Genomic DNA, 17,023 nt, shown 5'->3' on the forward strand with positions numbered 1-17,023 from the left:
AAATTTAATGAATTATTAGAGATTCAAAATGACTTCAAAAAATTATGGAAAAATCACCTAAATTCATTTTATCTGGTGTACTTGACGAAGGAATTTGTTTCAGCCTTAGGTTGCATGGAAAGAATCAAAGTTTCTTAACAAAATGTTACTTCCACTTAACTTCAATACTTCAAAAATAAATACCTAAGCATGTTGCCATTTCTCATGATTTGATCAACTTCCAAACAAATTCAATTCAATTCAAATGCTTGCAAACAATTGCTCATAATTAAACAGAGATGATGTTGATGATGCATATGTACATTTACTGTCACAAGTTATATAGGAAAATCAGGCCTCTCGAGAACACTCCTATTGTGGTTAACTTGACTTAAGTTGAATCCAATTCAAGTGTATCCAACCTATCGGCAAAAGTTTTAATTACCCTTTAATTTCAACTAGCAAACTTAATAACTTACTAAATCTACCTAACAAACTTGGGATCTAACACAGGTGGAGCAAAATCACGCCCGACCCGAAACCCGACAGTCCCAACCTGACCAGAGCCCGAAATGGCAAACGGGTGAAATTTTGGACCCACACCCGCACTTGTTGTGTTTCGGGTGCTTGTCGGGTCAGAGAGCCTCGCTGACAACAGCTCGTCTTGCTGTAGCGGTAGGGCCGCTGGGCGGGGAGGTTGGGGAGAGGTGGGACGGGGCGACGATGGGGAGGCTGGGGAGGGGCGGCGGCCGGGTGGGGAGGCTAAGGAGGGACGATGGTCGGTCGGGGAGGCCGAGGAGGCTGTGGAGGCGGTGGTTGGGCAGGGAGGCTGGGGAGGGGCCAGGTCGGGCTAGGAGGCCCAAGAGGGATGGTGGTGGGGAGGTTGAGCGTAGCCGCGAAGGGGAGACCGGGATATTGATGGGCTCCAATATATGATGGGCTGGGTTACTCATTTATGTTTTTGAGAATTGATTTCAGGTGACCTGTGGGCACCTGCGGGTGAAATTGAAAACCCGAACCCGACCTGGCCCATTTTGGATGCCTAACTCGCTAGACCCGTGGGTGAAAATTTAGACCCGAACCTGGATCCGTCAGGTGCAGAACCCACGGGTACCTGGACCCATGAGTCCAATTGCCATCCATGCTTGTGCCATCTGTTTTACATCTTGCACTATCTAAGTGATAATAGTACATCTAAATGAATGGTAAAAATACAATCACCTTGAAGCAAATATTTTTTCTGCCACTCATATCTACCTATTGCCGCAATCTAGCTTGAACACTCAACTTGCCACTCATTTAGTTGGGGAGACAGGGAGATGGGGAGACATGCTCGGGAGATGGGGAGACGGGGCTACAGGCTTAGGAGATAGGGCAATGGTCTCAGGAGATGGAGAGATGGGACTACACGCTTGGGTTCGGGAGAAGGCGATGAGCTCGGAGGATGTGAAAGTCGAGCTCAAGGGGTAAAGGCAGCTGTAGTGGTGATGGTGACCATCGCACCACTTCGACCGCCACTACCACTTGGGAGCTGCTCTTGGAGTTTAGGAGCGCAACGGGCTTGGTAGACAACGATGGCTCAAGAAAACAAGGGCGGTCACGAGATGGCTTAAGCTTGGGAGATGGTGAGGAGCTTGGAGGACGTGGAAGTTGAGCCCAAGGGATAGCAACGGCCATAGTGACGACGGTGATCATCGCACCACTACGATCGCCACCATCGGCTTCTGGAGATTGGGAGTGAAGTGAGATGGAGCACGAACTAATGGAGATAGGCTTTGGATTTATTGAAGCATTATCATTGTTCGCTCAATTATTGCTCAATCGATGAGGATATGACAGTTTGGAATACGAGCCGACAGAGATAAGCATTATCACTGTCGGTTCGTATTGGCTTAATTATTGCTCTGTCGGTGAGCTTTTGAACCGACAGTGATAGTTGATATCACTACTGTCGGTGGATGAACACCGCAAGCGGGGATTCTGAGGGACCCCCTTTGAGATTCGGCCGGGGGGCTGGTCCTGGATCTACCTCGTACGTGGGGTTAACGCTTATGGGACTTAGGCGGGATGAATCGTCGTTGGCTGGTAGTAATGAATGCACCAAGGGTTTACACAGGTTCAGGCCACATGGAGGCGTAATACCCTACTCCTGTGTGTCTAGTATAATATCAATGCTCTTCGAATATCTTTCTCTGGATCTCTAGCACTCTCGTCTTTCTCTGTGTTACAAGGAGCGACTGTTCTAGCGGCTGCGTCTAAAGTCTTGGGCTTCCTTTCTCCCCTTCCCTTCTATGAAGTGCTCCCCCCCCCCCTTTTATCTATTGAGGGGGAGGCCCTCCAGGGTGTGCCCAGAACGAGGGCACAAGTTTCCATAAACAATAAATAGAAAACAACCATCATGGGTCTACAGTTGATGTTACAGAGGGTTGAAAATGTATCCCTCGGACAATCTCATCGGTCTTGCTTTAGCAGGCGCAGGGGCGCCCACCGGCCAGCCTCTGAGTACTCTCTCACGCCCGTCTGGTCAGAGTAGGTCTGACACGGTCTGATGCAACAGGGCGATAGGCGATAAGCCTCAAGCCCATCGAAGATATCTTCAAGCCGTCTTTTCATTGGCTCCGCGAGGGGACATACGATGGGACCCACCGCATTAATTGTGCCCACGCCTTCCTTCCAAGCGGTGGCAGGGACTGACGTATTCAGTACGACAGGCGTGAGGGAGAGTGGTTGGATGTGACCATCCACGCTCCCCATTAAATGCGGCATCGGGCCTCCCACCGATCGACACCTCATCGTGGAGTCCCCGCGGGGTCCACCAGCATGGGGCCTGCCGGGTGCTCGGGGCACCCTAGGTGCTCGGGGCACCCTGGGTGCTCGGGGACCAACTGCTCTTGGCCCCGAGCGCCCACTCCCGGACCTGGCTCTTTTCGGGGAACTCTGGGTACTTGGGGACCAACTGTTCTTAGCCCCGAGCACCCCCTCCCGGACTTGGCTCTTCTCGGGTCCTCGGGGCACTCTGGGTACTCGGAGACCAACTGTTCTTGGTCCCGAGCACCCCCTCCCGAATTTGGCTTCTCTCGGGTCCTCGGGGTACTCTGGGTACTCGGGGGCCAACTATTCTTGGCCCCGAGCACCACCTCCCGGACCTGACTCTTCTCGGGTCCTCGGGGAACTCTGGGTACTCGGGGACTACTGTTCTTGGCCCCGAGCATCCCCTCCTAGACCTGGCTTCTCTCTGGCCCTCGGGGAGGTGGTCCCCGAGGGAAGGCGCCATGTGGCACTGCGCTGTCCTAGCCTCGGAACTCGGGGACCCCCGGATCCCATATCACCGACAGTAGCCCCTTGGCCCATCGGCAGGCGATGGTCCAGAGACTGCGGGTGGGGCCCTATTTCTTCGAGGCCGATCACAGCATTGGTGCCACGTGGCTTTCTGTCGCGTGGTGCCGAAAACTTTGCGGGCCTTATAATTTTTAGGCCCAAGCTCTAAGTGTAACCCAAGGAAGAGCCGAAAAGGCACGTGCCCTTCCGACTTTCGAGGAAGGCGGTGATGCAGGACGTCTTTCGGTAGGCGCGGGGCTTCGTGGAAGCGGAGGAAGCCACCGCCCGGGTAGCCGTCCTCGACGTTGCCACCGAAGTGGCAGAATTTTTTGTGCGGGAGCCGGGCCTAGGCGATGATAGTGGCGACGACGCGTGACCACCAAAGTGGTGGAATTTTTTGAGGGTATCTTGTCTTGGTATCTCGGAGGACTTCACCGACAAAGTACGCCGGTCGCTATATCCAGTGGGCCCCGAATGCGGCCCCGCCTGTGGCCTTGCCACAGCCCCCGGGCTCAACGCAGAGTTTGGAACCTGCCGAGGTCCTGAGCTCAAGCTCCCGGTCGGGATTGGTCCTGCGTTCTGGAGGCTGCTTGGGGGTGGCCGGGAGCTCAGACCCAGCATCTTGCCCCGGCCACTCATGTTCGAGCAGCAGGGCCACCCGAGACCCTCGGGTTGTGGTAGCGCTCGGGGTACTCGGCTCCCGAGCATCGAGCCCCCGAGTCCGCGCGTAGGATCCTGTGCTTGGGGCGCGTAGCCCCGGGCGCTCGTAGGTACGCTGCTGCTGAGTCAAATAAACACAAACAGACACAAACTTCTTTGCTCGGGAAGCAAGTCCACCTGGCACGGTACACGTCACGACTCGTGAACGCTTTTCGCCCTGCGACCTCTCAAACAAAATAGACCGGAGACACGCGCAGGCGGAAATGCAACCAAGAGTCCCCACGGTTCGATGGTGTCCGGGGTAGGACTGACCAGGCCGAGCACCGACAACCCGACCCCGGGGTCTAGGCGGTCCCGACCACTCATGTTCGAGCAGTAGAACCGCCCGAGAACCCCAGAGGCTCGGTAGTGCTCGGGGTACTGCCATGACGGCCGGGCACCACAGCCCACCATAAAGGACTTAGGTCAGCGATCGCCGCCTGCGCGGTGCACTGACTACCGTTTGTTTTTGTCATTTCGAAAAAGCAAACACGAGGGCGGGGTTTTGTGTGCGAGGGGATTGCCTCACCGAACAGATTAGCATACGAGGGTTCCGAGATTAACTCAGGAACAATAGTTTATTACGAATGTATGAATGAAAATTCACATGACTCTAGTGACTTACCGAGTCGGTGTCAGCCTTCCGGCCGACCAGGCTAGGAAAGGGTGGATGCCCCAGTGCTCGGGGCACCGGGAACATGGACTCCCTTGCGCAAACTGCTTTAGGCCCCAGGTCGTCCATTTAGCACCCGAGCACTTCCGGTGGGCTAGGTGGTCCCGACCACTCATGTCCGAGCGGTAGGACTACCCGAGAACCCCAGAGGCTCGACATTTCCCTGCAAGCTCAAATAGGCAAGGTTTCTTTGCTTAGTGCACTCTGTCGGTGCGGTACTCATTATAGCTTGCTCTCGTTTTTGACTCGCGACCTCTCGAATGCCCGGACCGGCGAAGTGTACACACAGACATACGACCAAGAGGTCCCATGGTTCGGTGGTGCCCGGGGTAGGACTAACCAGGCTGAGCACCGACAGCCCGCCCTCGGGGACTAGGCGGTCCCGACCACTCATGTTCGAGCGGTAGGATTACCCGAGAACCCCAGAGGATCGGTAGTGCTCGGGGTATTGCCATGCCCGACGGGCACCACAGCCTACCACAACAGACTTAGCTTAGCGATCGCTGCCTATGTCGCATACTGACCGGCATCCTTTTTTATCAACGGGAAAATGAGAGAGAGCGTGTTTTTCTTGCACGAGTCAAGCATCTCACCAAGCAGATTAACATATGGGTTCCAGAGGAAAAAATTGGAACAAGAGCAATATAGGCGTATATTAACGATTTATACTGATGTGATGAATTTAAATAGCGAGTGATAACTTACATGGTTGGTATCAGCCAATGACCCTCTGGCGTTTCTCCCGCTGCCTGAACAGGCGGGTGCCTGAGGAGTGCTTGCGCCACAAGCAAGGCACTCCCAGGGCTGGCGTCACCAAAGTTGAGTTTGCGCTGTATCGACGCTCGGCGTTGTCCGAATGCCGATCTTGCGGCAGGGACGATTGCTGCTTGCTGCTGGTTCGGCGGCCCGCCCGCGGCGGTCGCGGCCCTACTGGTCCCAGCATCGTGGTCCCCGACGCCAGGAGGCGCCATATGAGCCGACTGTTGATATCGTTGAGGATGAGCCGAAGCTGGGGCCCCCTGGGCCCCGTTCTCCATTTCTTCGTTTGAGTTCGAAGCAGGGCGCTGAAGATGATGTCCACTCACCATTTTTCTCAAAAAACGAGGTGGATTCAAGGATGCAACCCCCCTACCTAGCGCGCCAGCTGTGGATGGATGAACACCGCAAGCGGGGATCCTGAGGGACCCCCTTTGAGATTCGGCCGGGGGGCTGATCCTGGATCTACCTCGTACGGTTAACGCTTGTGGGACTTAGGCGGGATGAATCGTCGTTGGCTGGTAGTAATGAATGCACCAAGGATTTATACAGGTTCAAGCCGCACGGAGGCGTAATACCCTACTCCTGTGTGTCTAGTATAATATCAATGCTCTTCGAATGCCTTTCTCTGGATCTCTAGCACTCTCATCTTTCTCTGTGTTACAAGGAGCGGTTGTGTCTGAAGTCTTGGGCTTCCTTTCTCCCCTTCCCTTCTACGAAGTGCTCCCCCCCTTTTATCTATCGAGAGGGAGGCCCTCCAGGGTGTGCCCAGAACAAGGGCACAAGTTTCCGTAAAGAATAAATAGAAATAACCATCATGGGTCTACAGTTGATGTTACATATGGTTGAAAATGCATCCCTCGGACGATCCCATTGGTCTTGCTTTAGCGGGCGCAGGGGCACCCACTGGCCAGCCTCTAAGTACTCTCTCACGCCCGTCTGGTCAGAGTAGGTCTGACACGGTCTGATGCAACAGGGCGATAGGCGATAAGCCTCAAGCCCATCGAAGATATCTTCAAGTCGTCTTTCTTCATGGACTCCACGAGGGGACATGCGATGGGACCCGCCGCATTAATTGTGCCCACGCCTTCCTGCCTAGCGGTAGCAGGGACTGACGTATTCAGTACGACAGGCGTGGGGAAGAGTGGTTGGATGTGACAGTCCACGCTCCCCATTAAATGCGGCATTGGGCCTCCCACCGATCGACAGCTCATCGTGGGGTCCCTGTGGGGTTCACCGGCATGGGACTTGCCGGGTGCTCGGGGCATCCTGGGTGCTCGGGGACCAACTGCTCTTGGCCCCGAGCGCCTACTCCCGGACCTGGCTCTTCTCAGGTCCTCGGGAAACTCTGAATACTCGGGGACCAACTGTTCTTGGCCCCGAGCACCCCCTCCCAGACTTGGCTCTTCTCAGGTCCTCGGGGCACTCTGTGTCCTCAGGGACCAACTGTTCTTGGCCCCGAGCACCCCCTCCCGGATCTGGCTTCTCTCGGGTCCTCAAGGTACTCTAGGTACTCGGGGGCCAACTGTTCTTGGCCCCGAGCACCATCTCCCGGACCTAGATTCTCTCAGACCCTCGGGGAGGTGGTCCCCGAGGGAAGACACCATGTGGCACTGCGCTGTCCTGGCCTCGAAACTCGGGGACCCCCGGATCCCATATCACCGACAACTTCCGGTTCGTAACTAGAATCGACAGTGATATCAACTATCATTACCGATTCTTAAGGGCTCACGGTTAGATTTTCCGGTTCAACTTATGAACTGTTAATGATACCTTATCACTACTGATTATTTTCGAACCGACAGTGAAATAGAAGCAGAGGTGACCCTTTCTGTAACAGTGATAACACATCTATTGTATGTTCCACAACTCTTAGTCCATCTCCAGCAGATACTTTAAAAATTCGTCCTTTATAATACTATTACAGCATCATCTATTTTTTATCTCCAGCAGCTACCCTATTTTCTACCTTCTATTATTTTCAATCTCTCCTCGAGCCTACAATCATCTCCTGTGAACAGTAATACGAGCGCTCCATACCTCGCACATATTTGTTGTCGCTTTGCTACTATAGTAACTCGGCTGCATCCCTGTAGCGCCGGATGCGGCATCCGCTGGACCACGATGATGCCTGTCCCAATTCGCAAAATGAGCAAAAACATGGTATCACAGTGATTTTAAGAGTCTGCTAGAGCTAGCCTTAGCATAAGGTTTTTGCAAATGGATCTACTTTCGACCATAGAAAGACAAGTACTGTAACAAAGACGACTGTAATCCATCGATTTTTTTGGTAAATTTCATTGCCTGTCATTGTGTGAGAATCATCTTTGGTACTAAATCACGCGAAGAACAACCTAAACAGAACGAGGAGGTTGCTTACTGGCTAAGCATCCACATCATGGTCCTATGTTTCACATGAAAATGACCACATGCAGCAGCATTTTATGTCAACTGCTGAACACCAACAACATTTGCCAAAGCAAAATTTGACCCAAATAGCAAAATCAAACACATTATGACTTCGCCATCACCATCTAGATGGCGCTGCATTTTTTTGTCCAAATTCCAAACCAACAAAAAAATCGAGTTGTGGGCCCTCATGTTCACACCGAGAAAAGGTCCACTTCCGGCCTCTGCAGCGACCATTCTTCGTTCTCCCCCTCGAAATCCTCCAACCAATTCTGCAGCTGCTCAAATCCGCCCCGAGTTCTCCCACCATCTCGCCCCTTCCTCCCTGTTCGGGCGCGATTAGCCCCTTCGTCGCGCTTGCGGATCAGAAAAGAGGCTGCTTTGGTGCCGAATCTTGGGGGCGATTCGCTCAGATTTGGTAAGGGATTCGGGACCTTTGGTGGTCAAAGATCGGTTCTTTGGTTGGGTTCGATGTTCTTTGGGTGGAAAGGTGGGCTCTTGGTGCTGATTCGGGGTTTTCTTGGTGCAGGATTTAGGGTTTTGGAGGTGGTAGTGGTGGTGGGTTTGTGCCGCCGGGAGGTATGGCAGCTGTGGCGTGCGCGGAGAGGGCGACGAACGACATGCTGATCGGCCCGGATTGGGCTGTGAACATCGAGCTCTGCGATATCATCAACATGGATCCCGGGTCTGACCAAGCTCTCTTCTATGGTCATCTAAATCAGCTGCACGTGCAATTTGTTCCCATTACTTGTTGCTGCGACAGAATGCTTTTCTTGTTTTGATTTCCAGTCAGTTTTCTATCCACTTGATTAGGAATATTAGGTTTTATGGCTGTTAGCATGGAGGCTGAGATATTTATTTAATGATGAATAGTTTGTGGTTGGTTAGTTGAGTCATGGTCTCATGGAGGGCCACCTATTTTGGTGGCATTTGTTGTTGAGGTGCAGGTTTTAATGTGACATCACGTTTGGTCATGAAATATGGACTACGAAAGAATTTGAAATTGCACAAAAAGAAAATTGATTCTCTGTTGCTACTGTTAGTCAAATCTGGGGTGCGCTTAATAGCTTCTGTAACTTTTTGGATACCTTGAAATTTGAATTACCTAGGATCCTGAGATGGTTAACATGTCCCTCTGAGGAGTGTTTTTTTTTTGGCAACTTACAAACTTTTCGTATTACTGAAATCTAGGTATGGAATCATGGAATGCAACTTACTGAACAGTTTGCTCTGTACTTTTGGTTTATGTTGGTTCATTTTTTAGTGATGTGTATTGCATAGCGTGTCTGGTATAATTGATTGCTGATATTGTTATTTGATCTTATACACTGTGACTGATAGGGAAATTGTGCAACGTTTTCAATATTCTTTGTAATCTATCATTGGATATACTCCATAACATGCTGATAAAAGTCTGTTGAAGTGCAGACAAGCAAAGGATACACTCAAGCTCCTAAAGAAACGTCTTGGAAACAAGAATTCAAAAGTGCAAATTCTGACACTTTATGTGAGTTTTGCAAGACCTCTTATATATTTTATTATTGTAAATCAGAACCGTGACATCTTATAAATTTATTTTAAAATGCTTGGGTAGTACAACGTTAGCAACATTCAGTTGCTAATGTCACATAAAAAAGTTTTAGAATCCAGTTTCCATGTTGTCACTTAACTTTCATACATGGTTTTGCTGATGTTCACGTTTCTTTTCATGATCTGATGTGATGATTCCGGCTCTTTTCTTGCTTTAGGTGCTAGAGACTCTAAGCAAAAATTGTGGGGATGTTGTTCACCAACAGATAGTTGAGCGCGACATACTAAATGAAATGGTTAAGATAGTAAAGAAAAAGGTAATGATAATACTCATTCAAGGGTCAAGTACTGTTTTTCTACATTCATGCTTCTATATTTGATTTTTATTTCATCATTGCAGCCAGACTTAAATGTCCGGGAGAAAATATTGAGTTTGATTGATGCATGGCAAGTGGCTTTTGGAGGTCCGACTGGAAGATATCCACAGTACCATGCTGCTTACCAAGAACTCAGGGTACCATCAGCTTCTGTTTCAGTCTTTCGTTCCTATTCTTAATTATTTGCATGCCATCATGGAATTATCAATCTTCTGCTTACTACTGTTTCCGATTTTTGAAATATTGACTATTACTCTATTCCATCTTTTCGACGGTACTTAGATTGCAGAATTATCTGAGTTTAGCCGAGTCAGGTTGTCCAAACCATGTTTAGGATACCTTGGTGCCATTGTTTGCAGGCTGCTGGTGTTGATTTTCCACCACGTGAGGAAAATTCAGTCCCGTTGTTTACACCACCTCAAACTCAACCGTTAAGGCATCCACATCTATATCCACCTCCAGGTCAAAGCTACGAAGATGCAGCTATACAAGCTTCTCTTCAGTCCGCCCCACCTGCACCTGCCTTGAGGTATTCTTTTGTTTGCTTGCCAATTTGATTTCTGATTTGGTTCCTTCAAATTGTTGAGTTCCTGTTTAGTTTCTTTTCAGCATGTTGCAAGGAGTGCTACTGACTACTGCACTAGTTTGCATTCATTTTTTTAAATGCTATTTATGTTAGTGTTTAGGTTTGTACAGTATTTTGTTCTTTTCTAATCTCTGTTAAAGTCCATCCTCTTAATGTCTGAATTCTAAAAAATAGTTTGCTGATTGCTTACCCACATTTATCATACTTCCCATTGATACAAATTTCTATCAATTAAAGAAAAAACAAGAGGGACCCCTTCTATTGAAACAAGCATCTATAAAATATACCTCAGCTCAATAGCTACACAACATGTTGTGACTCAACATTTTTGGACATTGAAAGCCTATTTACAATCTCTTCCATTTAGATGAACTGATGAAGAGTGCCATTGGTAACTTTGTATTTGAAGTTTGGATCCCGTGCACCTTCTCTTGATGATTCCTGAGGCCCTCATTATTGGTCTTGACGATAAACTTCAAAGCTAGCAATTATACGTTACATTGATTATTAATTTTGTTACTGGTTCTATGGGCCATGTGTTCATAGAAGTAGGTCCATGTGTATCAAAATTTCAATACTTCTTTTGATTCCAATCCTAGTCATTTAGGACATTGACACGGTCTCCAATGTGACTCTTTGACTAGTGATTTTCTACCAAAACATGTTATTTCAAATAACACCATATTATGAAAGTATTTTAAATGATGAATCTAGTAGTATCAATTTTATATTCTCAATCTGCATAATTATTTATGTATTGATGGTCCAAATAAAAAAATTTGACCAACACATCCTGAAACAACTTATATTTGGAATTGGAGGGAGTAATTGCATAATTATTTGTATTTGGGACTAACCAAACACTGAGGTTCTAGATTAATGTTCATAGTTGCATAGTAATTGCATAATTATTTTTACTTTCAATAGAAAGAAAAACAATGTTACTCGACATACCAAAATTATTTTGGTCAAATTAATGTTCGGCGGGTCATATTTGCATAATCGTGCCAAAGAAACTTGAATTTTGAATTCTCTAAGGTGCGTTTCTTTGCACAATAACTATTTATTTGTTTGTTTCCATTGTTAATTACAGTCTAAGTGAGATTCAGAGTGCTCGAGGAATTGTGGATGTGTTGGATGAGATGTTAAATGCACTGGATCACAGACATCCTGAGGTGACTTTCTTAAAGCATTTTTTAGAGTATTGCAGTGTAATCCTTGGAAATTGTAATGAGACATCTATTACCTTAGTTCATAGTTGTCATTGCATCGCCTTCTCGTCGCCATATCGGTGTGGTGGAAATCTAGGTCTTGCCACGCCGACGCCACAGTGTGACTGTGTATGGCGTCCCTGTGGTGGCAGGAAGGTGTATTGTGGCGTTCGCCACCGTTGAGACCGCGAGACATCCGCCTGCCCGTTCTCTTCGCTGTCCGTCATCAGAGAACATGTTGAGCCGCGCGGAGTCCATCACCCATCACATCAACTTGTCCACCTCATCATCCCCCTCCCCTTCTGACGACTCCACTTCCAGATCTTCCAGCCTCACCCTCGTCTACTTCTCCGGCCCTGCCGCCCCGTTCTACGCTGCAAACCGCGCCTTCAGCTCCTCCATCCCACTGTTCCCAGCTCTAGTTCTAGCTGGCTTCGTCGACGCCAGCACGCGGGACTTGAGTGCGTCGAAGCGGCGGGTGAGGTCGACCTCCAGCAGATCGGGCCCCACGACGTTGAGTGCTAGAGGGCTCGAGGTGGAGGTGGAGGTCAAGGAGATGAGGTGGGAGTTGGCTTGGAGCTTCAGCAGCATAGCGTTCTGCGCTGCCCACAGGAGTGCATCCACCTTCGCCTCCTCGCCACTGGAGATCGCCGTTTTCTGGCTGCCGCTCATCGTGGTGGATTGGATTTTGTGTTGTTGTCTTGTCGACTTCACTGATTTCCTTTGCTTTAATACTAATTGCATGATTAGAGCGGCCTATTTACGACCCATATCAGACCAGCCTCATATAAGACCATGCCTATCTAGGCCCATATCAGAATAGGCCCCTCTAAGCCCATATCAGAATAGGCCCATCTAAGCCCATATCAGACTAGGCCCACTAATCAATTAATCATTGTTCAAAAAATCGGTGATCAGTAGTTGCTCGACCGATCGGGGAGTAGGGATTAATTGGTTAATCAGGGATTAACTGAATTAATCGGTTGGTATAAAGTACTTATGTAAACATGTATAAGATGTTAAGAACTAACTAGGACATCAAGGTATTACCTTGATGGCTTGATATTGTAGTTTTGATGATGAATGCTTGATTGGAAGGCAATAAATCTACAAAATAAATAACAATCTATGAGTAGTGCTTCAAATATAAACTATACATTCCAAAAAATAGCAGCAATCATTCTCATTCAACCAAACACATAAAAAATAGACTCAAAAGTCTCAAATACAAATACCTGGAGCTGAGCTACGACCTGGAGCTAGGCGAGTTGTTTTGAGACTGAGCCAAGGGATTAATCGGCTAGCTGATTTTAGAGCTAATAACAGGCTAATCTACTCGTTGCCTTGCCGATTAGCGATTAATCGGCTAATTAGCCGATTTTTTTCATCAATGCCATTAATTAACGATCTCCATAGTTGTTACGGCTGCGTGGTGAAGCGCGGCGACCCACCACCTTCACAACTTTACATCGCCTATGGCGCGTGGCGTGGCGATGCCATACACACATTGGTGTGGTGAATACACACATTATAGTCTAGGATGTTAGGACATTATTATTAGAAACTACCTTCGTCAACTTGGTCCCATACTTACATTATTATTAGAAAAATATGTTAGAAATTACCTTTAGGAAATTACATACAGGTTCTTTTAGAAAAATGTTTATATGGATCTTTACAGTCACAAATGTGATTGAGATATAGGTGAAATCTCATGTTGACTTAGAAGTAGAAAAATTGAAAAGAAAGAAACCAGAAAGAAAACGTGATAGAACGCCCAAAAAGAAAAGAAAAGAAAATGTGAAAGCCTAACATCACATATGTGTTGTGCGCAATGTGTAGAATCATATTGTGCTAAGTGCTAACATATGCCTATTGCCTAACATCACATATGTGCCTATTGCCTAATGGCCTAACATCACAGCGCAGAGAGAATAGAGAGAAGAGGGCAGAGAAAAGAGAGAGGCACAGAGCATACCTTCTGCGGGGGTGGCGGCCGGAGACGGGCAGGTCGACGGATCTGAGGGTGGCGCCGCGACGGGGAGTGGTCTCGATGGTGGCGGCGGGGATCGACGAGGACCAGTCGCTAGGTCATGGAAAAGGTGAGGCACTCCTCTCTCGGTTTGTGACCCACTCGATCTCTCCTCCCCCTTCTAATCCCCTCGGCTGAACCAGTATGATGCCCGCCACACGAAAACGGATGCCATAGATGCCGGTGCCATGGCAAGGCCCAAACCATCGCCACGTCGCCATATCGTTGTATGGCGACGATATGGTGATGCCATGACAACAAAGATGATCGATCTCGATGAGTTTGCAATGGATGACTTTTGAGAGGAGAGATTTGAAGCTTTGAGAGATGAGAGTTATATGTCTTCTGTGCTACATTTACATTGCTATTTTGATTTCCTAAAATCCTAGACTATCTCTTTTGAGCTACATTTATATTGCCATTTGCCTATATAATTTTCTATTATCCTACACTATGATGTGTGTATTTGCCACGCTGTTGTGTGTATGGCGTCGCCGCGCCGCGCGCCATAAGCGCTGTAAAGTGTGAAGGTGGTGGGTCGCCGCGCCTCGCCACATCGCTGTAACAACTATGCTTTAGTTATTTTATGGCTTGTGTTATTGCATTTCATAGAGGAGTTTGCTACGACCGTTCCATTATCAGTCAGGTTTATATCGGATGACAATTACTTTTACTCGTTTCCTAGCTTAGATGGCATGTTCGAGTCTTATTATTTACTTTGAAATTATTCACGTTGTTCAAATTATAGCAGATTGTGAAATTAACGCCCTTGGGTTGTATGATATCTACTTCAATTGCTTACTTAACATCACAAGGACTCGGGGTGTAGTCTTTTCTAGAACTTGGCCTGGCTTTTGAGTGAACATTCTAGTGTTCTGAACAATTTTCAATCTTTGACAATAAATAGGAGAATCTTATAAGCACGGTAATATTTGTGTAGTTGAGCTTTTGTCCCACAAGATAGTTGAAGCATCTATGGCTCATTTTTCATTCACATTTGTGCTGACCTGGGTCACTTGCCCTTAAAATTGTGGCCTAGTTCATTTTCTTAGTCCAATTGATTGTTTTGTTTAGGCAAAGTACTCCTGTTTCTTTGCTTTGTTTAACTAATACTATTCATGTGCTGATGCTCTTTGTTGTGGATGTTGATCTGACTCTGCTTACGCTGTAGGGTGTGAGAGAGGAACTCATTGTTGACCTTGTTGGCCAGTGCCGATCTTATCAAACTCGTGTGATGGATCTTGTTAGCAATACTGGGTGTGTACTTTTTCCTCTAATTATTTGTTCCATGTATTTTAGAATTTCCATATAACAGAACGTCTTGTGTTCTCTCTGCAGTGATGAGAGCCTTCTATTCCAGGCTCTTGGACTTAATGATGAACTGCAGCGTGTTCTTCAGCGTCACGACGACATAGCAAAGGGAGTCCCTCCCAGTACAGGAGCAACAGTACCTGCTGCTGCGAACATAAACCATGGGACTGCCCCTCCCAGGTCTGCTGGGGCTTCGTTTTCCCCACTTCTTAATGTACACCATGAGGAAGATGTGCCGGAAGATGAGTTCTCCATGCTTTCCCGCAGGCAAGCCATATTAGTTTCTCAACTAACTTAATACAAGTTATATGCAAATATGCTAATGTTGTTCCAAGTTTTGGACGATTGTTGCAATAACAACTCATATTGTCATTTTTCTTATGGGTTGTTGACTGCTCTTAAGAAAATAATATGTGTTTTTCTTAATTCATCAACTGATGTACAATAAATGCTTTGTAGGTCTGCAAGAGATGGCACAGTAGCACAGAGCAACCTGCCTTCTGCTCCAAGAAATGAAAGGCCATACCCAAGCCCACTTCTTCCTCCTCCACCATCATCTAAGAGGCCAGTTTACACAGAGGCAAGCAATATCGACTATCTTAGTGGGGACTCCTACAAATCAGAGAAAGTATCAGATGATTTCATCAACCCAACTGCCCCTGCCAATAGATCGACATCATCCCATTCAAAAGCAGAAGCGAATCCTCCACCAACTTACGATAACCGGTCAGACGGTGTGTCTGATGACTTTGTAAACCCAACCGCACTACCCAACTTCTCTGTGCCTCCACGTCCTATGAACGAGTCAAACCCTTCATCTGTGAAGCAGCAGGAGAGTCTACCTGAGGATGACTTTATAAACCCAACTGCTCTTCCTGGTTTTTCGTCATCTTCAACTACTAAAAGTTATGAAGATTCCAGGGAAGATCTTCCAAAAGCTCCGTGGGAAGCACAAGCTGCTGGTTCCCTACCGCCACCTCCAGCAAGGTATGGCCAGAGGCAGCAATACTTTGAGCAAAATGTGTATTCTGGTGGGAGCAACGGAGGTGGCTACGATGGACTGGTAACGCAGACAGAAAACCTCTCTCTTAACCAACGGAACACTGGGAATGGTAAGGGCGCATCACAGCCGACAGCATCCCGCCAGACTAAACCTGAGGACTCCCTTTTCAAGGACCTCGTCGATTTTGCGAAGAACAAGCCGTCATCTCCGTCGAAACCAGCAAACAGCCGCAGGACTCGCTGATCGATTGATACTCGGCTTTGCGATATATGTGCTTTGAGTTGCCTAGTTGGTTCCACAGGTTGGCGGCTTTAGATACCGTCAAATAAGTGTGTGAGACTGGTTTTCATTACATTGCAGATTATTTCGGTCGCATTCCACAGTTAGAATCACAGATGTCAGATACAATACCCGGTCATAACCCTGGGTGTGGAGTGATGTGTAGTTAGTTGATTTTAAGCTTGTGCATTGTTTGCTTTGCGTACATTTTACTTAGCTGTATATATTACTTTACTCCATTCGACAGCAATATTCATAGTTCAGTTTGCAATTTGAGGACTAAAGTTGACTTTTCATCTTTCAGTGTTGATAAATCTGGTGAATCTGTCGATAATTCTTCAAGCTCTGCACGTAAATTCCAGTAAATTGATGGAAGTACATGACAGATATGCTGTGGCTTGTGTTCGAACTGTGAAGAGCATCTCATCTCGTTTGTTCTTGCTTCCATGAGGGGTTCTTTTTTCTCCCCATTCGAACAGTCGGTCTGTACGGTACGGTAGCCCGGAATGAGATGTTTAACTTCACACTCCGGTGAAGTCATATCAGATTTGATAGTACAGTATTATGAATAGTAAAAAAGTCGCTACAGTAACTAGTGGATTTGTTACCGTACCGATACTACAGTATTTATCTAAAGAGATATTGTTTATTCTCTTATAAAACACTGTTTCTCTTTGAGGTTAGAGGAACCGGATTCCGGTAGTCCTGGTCCCGTACTTCCGTTCACATGTACGGAGTACTGTCTGACTTCGGTTGCGGATTGAACTCCTCGTTGGAGCAAAAGCTGCACTCTTGCATTGTCTCCTTTTTTAAGTCATGCCTACGCCGCGCCTTGTACTTGCATGCTGTTGAAACACGAT

At 47.5% G+C, this 17,023-nt stretch overlaps 1 protein-coding gene across 1 annotated transcript; it reads left to right on the forward strand.

Moving 5' to 3' along the window:
* The first annotated feature begins 7,985 nt into the window (after positions 1-7,985).
* LOC133900089 (TOM1-like protein 3) lies at positions 7,986-16,457 on the forward strand. The gene is made up of 10 exons (XM_062341205.1): positions 7,986-8,252; positions 8,364-8,519; positions 9,263-9,341; positions 9,583-9,681; positions 9,765-9,878; positions 10,101-10,270; positions 11,421-11,502; positions 14,742-14,827; positions 14,909-15,148; positions 15,341-16,457. The coding sequence occupies exons 2-10, from the start codon at positions 8,416-8,418 to the stop codon at positions 16,125-16,127; spliced, it is 1,761 nt and encodes a 586-aa protein (XP_062197189.1). The 5' UTR covers positions 7,986-8,252; positions 8,364-8,415; the 3' UTR covers positions 16,128-16,457.
* The last annotated feature ends 566 nt before the right edge of the window (positions 16,458-17,023 follow it).

The sequence above is a fragment of the Phragmites australis genome, chromosome 19 (assembly GCF_958298935.1).
Source record: "Phragmites australis chromosome 19, lpPhrAust1.1, whole genome shotgun sequence".
Lineage (NCBI taxonomy): Eukaryota > Viridiplantae > Streptophyta > Magnoliopsida > Poales > Poaceae > Phragmites > Phragmites australis.

Bases quoted from the DNA above. Each gene is read 5' to 3' on its own strand.
- LOC133900089 (XM_062341205.1), top strand. From the start codon at position 8,416: ATGGCAGCTGTGGCGTGCGCGGAGAGGGCGACGAACGACATGCTGATC. The intron at 9,342-9,582 runs GTGAGTTTTGCA...TTCTTGCTTTAG, and splicing joins TGCAAATTCTGACACTTTAT to GTGCTAGAGACTCTAAGCAA. The intron at 14,828-14,908 runs GTGTGTACTTTT...TTCTCTCTGCAG, and splicing joins GATCTTGTTAGCAATACTGG to TGATGAGAGCCTTCTATTCC.